We start from the raw sequence: 8,440 nt of genomic DNA, 5'->3' as shown, positions 1-8,440 counted from the left end.
GGATTGGACATTGGCCCTTCCTCTTCCACCAAAGTGCTTGGATAGTTTCTGACAAATTCACTATCCATTAGAAGTACTATTATTCTCAGACAACAATGAATACTTGACAAAAATTGGTGGAAGACATTATGCTTCATATAGCAACGATCATTCTGTCCTTTCACCACTTTCTTTCTTCTGCAATCCATTTTTGAAATCACAATGACTTCATATATACACTCATAGTCGGGGTCAAAGATTTTTTTAAGTTTATGAGTTCTGAATTTTAATATTTTTAAGTTACTAAGTTTTAAATTAAATAATTTATACATTCAAATACATGGTTCGAATTGAAGCTACTGAATTCAGCCGACACGCTAGCTATGTATATACTATGTTATTTCTCTTTTGCTTGTTCTTCTCTAAAAACGACTGAGGCATACGTTCAAATATTGGTCAAGGTATTAAAAATTTATTTATACTGTCAGACATCAGTGAATAAAATACAAGTGCTCTTACAAATTGAATATAATTTTTAACTTACAGCCCAACTTTTTTTTTTTTACCAAATTAATGGAGAATTTGTTCGTTTGAACATTGTAATAGTATTAACAAAATGTTCTACTCCGATATATTACTCTAGGGGTCGTTTAGTTGCTGCTTAGAGTCATTGTAGATTTTGAAAGGAATGCGAGGATTTGTTACGAAGAATCTATGTATTATTACTGAGATTAGTTATGCAGTGTTTAGTTATTCATGTATTAGTTATTCCATCATAAAATATTATATTGATTCCCTCATAACTTGTACATGTATTAGTTATGCAGGTTTCTAAATTGCAATTAAACACCATATTAAATGTATTGAATTTTATACATAGCAAAAGAATGCTACCAAACACGGTATTACTTATGCATTACTCCCTCTCTAATTATCTGTCGCTTTTTTGTTTTACATGCCCGTTAAGAAATATTAATTAGGAGGGATGTTAACTATTTTACCCTTATTTATGTCTAAGTTATAATTTCTCTCCATAAAATATTTACTCTATTTATTTTTCATCTTCATTAATGACAAAATTCTACTAAGAGTAAAATAGGAGAAAAATAATTAATTATGACTTGAACTTCTAAAATGACAAATAGTTTGAGACAATTGTTTTTAGTAACAGCGACAAATAATTTGAGACGAAGGGAGCATTTAACATTCCCCTCCGACTCAAAATACTTGCCTTCCTTACTAAAAGATTCATCTCAAAATACTTGATCATTTAAAAAAATCAAGATAAAATTAAATAACTTTTTCTAATTTATTTTGTATTAATTACATCTTTAAGAGGAAGTACATCATTGATGGAGTTGACATAAATATATAATAAATATTTATTGAAGAGATACCACATGGGGAATATTACAAGAGAGTAAAATAGTCAAATGCTACCAATATTTTCTTAACACGATAACTATTTTGAGACGCGGGTACATGAATAGCATAGCTTTTAAGCAACCAAACGACCTCAAAATTATTGCTGGTTTTATGTTGAACAATCATAATGGAACAAGTGTCAAACAGACAACGCAGGGTCGCAACCAAGTACGTCTTGTAACAGCTTTTCCTTTTTCTGGTTGGATATCCCCCCCCCCCCCCCCTCCTTTTTTTTTCTCTGTGGGGGACAGGGTGCACTATACAGTGTTTAAGAAAAAGGTCTATCTAGTAGTAGTATATATTGATGGGAAAAAATCTATACACTATCAAAAAATATACTATAAAAGTAAATTGTAAGAGCCCATTTGGATTGACTTATAAGTTGCTTATAAATTGTTTTCAGCTTTTTTAAGTGCTTAAAATAAGCTCAAAAAAATAATTGGACTCATTTGACTTAACTTATCTAAAGCAGCTTATAAGCTGAAAACAGCTTATAAGCTAAAAAAAATAAGTTAGACTACCCCAACTTATTTTTTTTAGCTTATAAATTATTTGCAGCTTATAGACATAAGCCCATCCAACCAGCCTCTAAGTAGTTTTCTCTGTGACAAACATAGATTGATAACTCCATGAAAGATGGTAAGTGACTTATTACAATTAAGAAGATAGCGTAAAAAAATGTTTATACTGATCAGTATAAGTTAGTTAAAAGATTTCTTTTAAAAAGTACCTTTCTAGAAAATGGATGAGAAAACTTAAAAGTCTGCAGTATCTTGTTCCCGGAAGAACATCCAGCATGTTTATTGGGAATTTATCATTGAATTAGTGTCGCACTAAAGAAAATATATTAAAAATCAAATGCTTTCAAATAGAGCCATCTATATAGTTCCATCCTTATTCCTACTCTAATTTGTTATTTGTTTTGTTCTTTCTTGGTCTTGTGGTAGTTTCGCCACACTTGGACAGTGCGGGAGAAATGACAAAAATAATCTCTTATGTTTGGAGATAGGTTTGAAATAAACTCTTAAATAATTTTTATCCTTTAAGTCAGACAAACGTCATCACATTTGAATAAACAAATTTTTATTGTTAAATTTCAATGAAACCCGTGAAAGATTGAGGGATCTCATATTTAAAGGTGAAGTTTTTGCAATTTTTGCCATTTTTTAATTTAATTTTAGTACAAATTTTTGATGTGCAATTTCTGCTATTTTTTGTCGTTGTGCACTTTTTGATGTTGAAGTTTTTGAAATTTGACGTGACCTCCAGATATTTCTTGTCAAGATTTTTTTTTTCATTTATCTCGTTAAATCTAACAACTATAGTTTGTTAAATATTTGACAGAAATCAAAAGTGATCACTTTTGACAAACTTAACGAACCAAAACTATTAGGAATATGTTTTAAAAACTACCCCCTCTTTATCAATATATGTGAACCTATTTCCTTTTTAGTTAATGTCAAAAAGAATGACCCCTTTCTAAATTTAGAAGCAAATTCACTTTTTGAAATGATTTATAGTTACACAAATATCTACGACTTGTTTTAAACCACAAGTTTCAAAAATCTCCGCTTCTTTCTTAAACTTTCTGCTAAGTCAAATAAGCTCACTTAAATTGAAACCGGGGAGTATTTTAAACCCGCCCCAAAGACAAAAGGGACAATTTTTATCACTCTCTCATGCTATGTGAATTCGATTGAATGTTTTTAGACATATTGTATAACCACCACACGTTATATGTAACGTTAGAATTCTTTTTGTTTTGCGTATACTAACAACCTTTCTTGGCATGGTGTTCGATGTTCATTAAATTTGTTTGTACCACAAGTAAGAGTTCAATTTTCTTTTACTCTGTTTGTTAAAATTTAAGGGAGAAAGGGACACGTGAAGTGGCTGTAGGTTATGCGCCATTGTTCAATTGTTGAGCTGATGTGTGATAACCACCACAGTACTTGAATAGTCAATGTCAAAGTCCTTGTATGAACTATGAAATATGTGTGTTAAACATATGGTATTAGCGTTACACATTCACTGCAACTTCCCTATTATTTCCATCTAAACAACCATTTAGGGGTCCACATGGACAGGGAGACTAATAGCTCTTGGCTTTGATATTTTCTCTATATAAACAGAACCAAATAACGGTATCTCTTACACAAACTCTATAACCTATCTTTAGCTCTTCAAATACAAAGTAGCAAACATTTTCCAAAACAGAGCATTTTATTACTAGTAGAAAACAATTCAATTTGCCTTTTGAATCCCATGGACAAATTACCTAAATGTGGAGCTAATTATGTGGCTCTTACTCCTCTTACCTTCTTAAACAGAGCCTCCAATTCTTATGCCAAACGCACCTCTATTATTTATGCCAATGTCCGCTTCACTTGGCGCCAAACCTACGAGCGTTGTTGTCGCCTCGCTTCCTCCCTCAGATCCTTAAACATTGTCAAGAACGACGTGGTAAGTGTATCAATTCAACCTTTTAATTAACGATCAATTCAACCTTTTAATTAACGTGATTAATTAGTATGTCTTAGTTGTTGACATTCTTAATTCGTTGCCTGATTGACATGTTATAGAAAGTACATGACTTTTGGTTCCATTAAACAATTGAGAATATGTTCCTATGTTAATTATTTGGTTTATTTTTATGATCATGTAGGTCTCGGTCCTGGCACCAAATGTACCGGCCATGCTAGAAATGCATTTTGCTGTGCCAATGGCAGGAGCAGTGTTGAACGCCATCAATACAAGGCTAGACCCAAGAAATGTTGCTCTTATTCTAAAACACTCGGAAGCCAAGATCTTTTTTGTTGACTATGAATACGTCGACAAAGCTAAAAAGGCCATTGAAATTCTAATGGCAGACTTTCAAATGCCGATGCCTCTCGTTGTTGTCATTGATGACCTCGACTCCCCTACTGGAATTCGGTTCGGGGAGCTCGAATACGAGCAATTGGTGTACCAAGGCAACCCCGAATATGTCCCTGAAAGTATTGATGATGAATGGGATCCGATTACTTTGAGCTATACATCAGGTACAACTTCAGAGCCAAAGGGAGTTGTGTACAGCCACAGAGGTGCTTTTTTAAGCACTTTGAGTTTGATTTTGGGTTGGGAAATGGGCACTGAGCCTGTGTACTTATGGTCCCTCCCAATGTTTCACTGCAATGGATGGACTTTCACATGGGGAATAGCTGCAAGGGGTGGGACCAATATTTGCATCCGCAATACTACAGCCCACGAAATCTACTCCAGCATAACGTTACACAAAGTAACACATATGTGTGCTGCACCTATTGTTCTCAACATAATCCTCGAGGCCAAGCCACACGAGCAGCGCCAGATAACAACCCCAGTTCAAATACTGGTGGGAGGTTCCCCCCCACCAGCACCACTCCTCGAGAAAATCGAGAGGCTGGGCTTCCACGTGGTCCACGCCTATGGGCTCACCGAGGCCACTGGACCAGCCCTGGTGTGCGAGTGGCAATCCAAGTGGAACAAATTACCCTGGGAAGATCAAGCCAAGTTAAAAGCAAGACAAGGCCTGGGCATACTAACACTTGCTGATGTTGATGTGAAGAACTTCAAGACTATGGAAAGCGTGCCTCGTGACGGGAAAACAACAGGGGAGATATGCCTGAGGGGAAGCAGTATCATGAAAGGGTACTTAAAGAACGAAAAGGCGAATTCAGAAGTATTCAAGAATGGTTGGTTTTTCACAGGAGACATGGGAGTGATTCACCCAGATGGGTATTTGGAAATCAAAGACAGATGCAAAGATGTGATCATTTCAGGTGGAGAGAACATAAGCAGCGTGGAAGTAGAAAGTGCAATAACGAAACATCCATATGTAGTAGAGGCCTCTGTTGTGGCCATGCCACATCCTAGGTGGGGTGAAAGTCCATGTGCCTTTGTTATCTTGAGGAACAACTCCACGATTAAAGAATCAGACATCATAGCACATTGTCGGAAGAACTTACCGGGATTCATGGTGCCAAAGAAGGTTCAATTTGTGGAAGAGTTGCCCAAAACTGGAACAGGGAAAGTGCAGAAGCATCTTTTGAGAGCAGTTGCAAAGACGTTTGTGATAAAGGAAAATGCTAATCAAACAAGCAAGAAATCAAGCCAAGTCAACAGGGAAAAGCCTCGGGTTTACGATCAAAGTCATGAGCAGATTCATGCTATGTCTCGTCTTTAGTGATTGTAGAAATGCTTAAAGAAAGACCTACAAATGTTTGAATATTACCACAAGGATTACTTTTTAACGAAATCAATTTTTAGTTACATAGTAGTATCTAATTGGAGTTTTACTGTATGCATTATCTTACCCTTACGTGCTTTCTATATACAATAGTTGTAAAGACATTTCATTTTCTTTTCACAGTTCCAAATATTAAATATGTACTTCCTTTATCTCAATTAATGTGACTCACTTCTTTTTAGTATGTTCTAAAATGAATGCAACCTTTTTTTATTTAAAAATAATTTAACTTGAAATTTCTCAATTTATCCTTAATGAGAGTTAAGACTTATTTTAGACCATAAGGTTGGCGTGTGACGAGAAAAAGGTTGGCGTAATTTTGGCGTGTGACGAGAAAAAGGTTGTCAAGTCACAATCTTAGGACCCGTTTGGCTACAGAATTAGTCCTTTTTTTCCAGATTTTTTTTTTCACTTTATGGTGTTTGGCCATAAAAATCTCAAATACAACTTTTTTTTGTTTTTTGTTTCCAATTTTTACCCCAAAAGTTTATGTTGCTCAATTTTTACCCTAAAAGTTCATACAACTTTTTTGACTAGTCACAAGCAACTCAGTTGCTCTCCACTCCAATCGCATTGAACATCATGTGCTAAAAAGCCTCTAAAAGAAAAGAAGTAGGTGAGAATTTTACAACAAAATCATATTTAGGGATGTTATATTTTTTTTTTTGTGTTCACCAGTAAGACTCCCATTGCAACCTTTTGATGGAAAGAAATCATTAGTTTTGAGCACTCCATGTGCTGATCTCAAGTGTAATTGCTATATTTCTCGCACTGGTTATGTTTATTAATTGGTTTGGGTGGTTTTGCTAGCTTTTAGAAATTAGGGGATATAAATCACATTTCAAGTTTTTTAGGAAAGGTACATTTCAACAACTAAATATTATTTGCAAAAACTATGACCAAACATAACTCGAACTCCAACTTCAAAAATTCCTTAAAAAGTGTTTTTTTTTTTTTTTTTTTTTTTTTGGGGTTTCTACGGCCAAACGAACGGATGGAGTGCTATTGTTGCAGGTTAAAACGATGAACCTTTGGGGATTGGAAGTTGATTCTTCAACCAGGACCACGTTGAAATTGTACAAATAATACCGCTTGAAAATGATAGTATAAATTAAATATCAATTTGGGATGAGAAGTAGTCTTAAAACCATCATAGTTCAAGAGCCATACTCACTTACAAGTCACAATAAATAGGCATTGCTTGTGCAAAATCTAGCACACGTCACTATATAGAAGATGTAATTCAATGTTTTCACTCCCACGTACAGCTATATACATGGTTAAATATTTAAAATCAAGGTTATAAATCAAGTTCGAACGTAGCAACATTAACTACTAGGAATCAGAAAAGAAAATACTTCCTCCGGTTCAAAATAAGTGTTCACTTAGATTTTTTATTTTGGTTCAAAATAAGTGTTAACTTACAAAATCAAGATGAGATTAACTTTATTTTTTCAGATTTTCCCCTCTTTAATCAAAGCAATAATTAAGCAAGAATCTTATTAATTAAGAGTATTTTAAATAAAATACTTATTTTTTCTAGGAATAGTTAATGTTTTAGGGGTGTAAAAAAGTTTAAATGGACACTTATTTGAAGCGAGGAGCACCTACTTGGTGTTGTAATGTTTCATCTATCATATCTATATATAATATAAAGCTAGACATAGACAAGGTGATGTGACACCTCTCTAACGCCTAGAATGCTATTTATCTTTTTTCTCCTTTTTTAAAATTTTTCCTCATTTTAAAATTAATTAAAAAGCAAAAAAATCACTCTCTTAATTGTATTAATTACACCTCTTAATTCTCTTAATTAGACCTTTTGCAAAATCAATAACGATGCAGTGTGTGATAACCGGAAGTAATGGCTTTCAATGGGGGAAGGAAGAGGAACGTGTGCATTAAAAAAATAGGGAACTAATTGATATACCATCATAATGTCAATTTAACCGTCGTAAGCATACTTTTCATTAGTTGAATGGTTGCAACTTGCAACTGTTAAATTGTTTATATTAGAGGAAAACTAATAGTTTGTTTATATGTCAATTACTACTCCTCTATTCATTCATATTTTTTAATGTAAAAATTTAATGGTCTTTATTTCCATTACTCTCACAACTTTTTATTATCATAACCCCTAAATAATTTATAGCCATGTTCATGACACCATTTGGTATTCCATATTGTAGTCTTATAAATAGAGACATTGTAAACTTTGTTGCAAAAAGAAATGATCACATTAGTTAAGAATATCACTCTTTTTGAATATAGTGATATGATAGTAGTACAAGAACAACCGATTATAGTAGTACTGAGGAAGATGAGGGATTTGACGAGTCAAAGTATGAAGCTCACGAGGAAGGCGGAAGTAATGAGGAAGAGGAGGATGATGGCCGAAGGACGTTGTTAATGGTGGGGAAGCTGTGTAATATCTTAGATATATTTATATATGATTTCTTTCTTTTCCCCATGATACTTGCTCCTTTTTTGTTTATTTTTTGGGTAGCTTTAAAACTCAAATGACTTTTGCACTTTTTGTTTTGATGTTATTGTTGCTTAATGATAATCCACTCTTTAGGCAAAAAGAAAAAAAATGTAGAAATGTTGCTCTAATTTTCCTCCCCCTCTTTTTATGCATGAAAGTAGAAATGCTGCAATATATTTGCACATAAACTTATGCAAAATTATAATCTTATCTCAAAATTTATAACTTATTCGATTTACAAAGAACCACACTTCGTAAAATATCATGCAATATATTGTTAATGA

The 8,440-nt window shown here is 33.7% G+C and overlaps 1 protein-coding gene across 1 annotated transcript; it reads left to right on the top strand.

Moving 5' to 3' along the window:
- Positions 1-3,574: 3,574 nt before the first annotated feature.
- LOC132623922 (trans-cinnamate:CoA ligase, peroxisomal-like) lies at positions 3,575-5,775 on the top strand. The gene is made up of 2 exons (XM_060338736.1): positions 3,575-3,867; positions 4,070-5,775. Exons 1-2 carry the CDS (start codon positions 3,670-3,672, stop codon positions 5,606-5,608), a joined length of 1,737 nt encoding a protein of 578 aa, XP_060194719.1. The 5' UTR covers positions 3,575-3,669; the 3' UTR covers positions 5,609-5,775.
- The last annotated feature ends 2,665 nt before the right edge of the window (positions 5,776-8,440 follow it).

This window comes from Lycium barbarum, chromosome 12, assembly GCF_019175385.1.
Source record: "Lycium barbarum isolate Lr01 chromosome 12, ASM1917538v2, whole genome shotgun sequence".
NCBI classification, from domain to species: domain Eukaryota; kingdom Viridiplantae; phylum Streptophyta; class Magnoliopsida; order Solanales; family Solanaceae; genus Lycium; species Lycium barbarum.
This window is presented reverse-complemented; position numbering and strand designations above follow the sequence as displayed.

What these genes read in the sequence shown, in the direction of transcription:
- LOC132623922 (XM_060338736.1), top strand. Translation starts at nt 3,670, where the DNA reads ATGGACAAATTACCTAAATGTGGAGCTAATTATGTGGCTCTTACTCCT. An exon ending in ACATTGTCAAGAACGACGTG is followed by an intron (nt 3,868 to 4,069) that starts GTAAGTGTATCA and finishes ATGATCATGTAG; the next exon opens with GTCTCGGTCCTGGCACCAAA.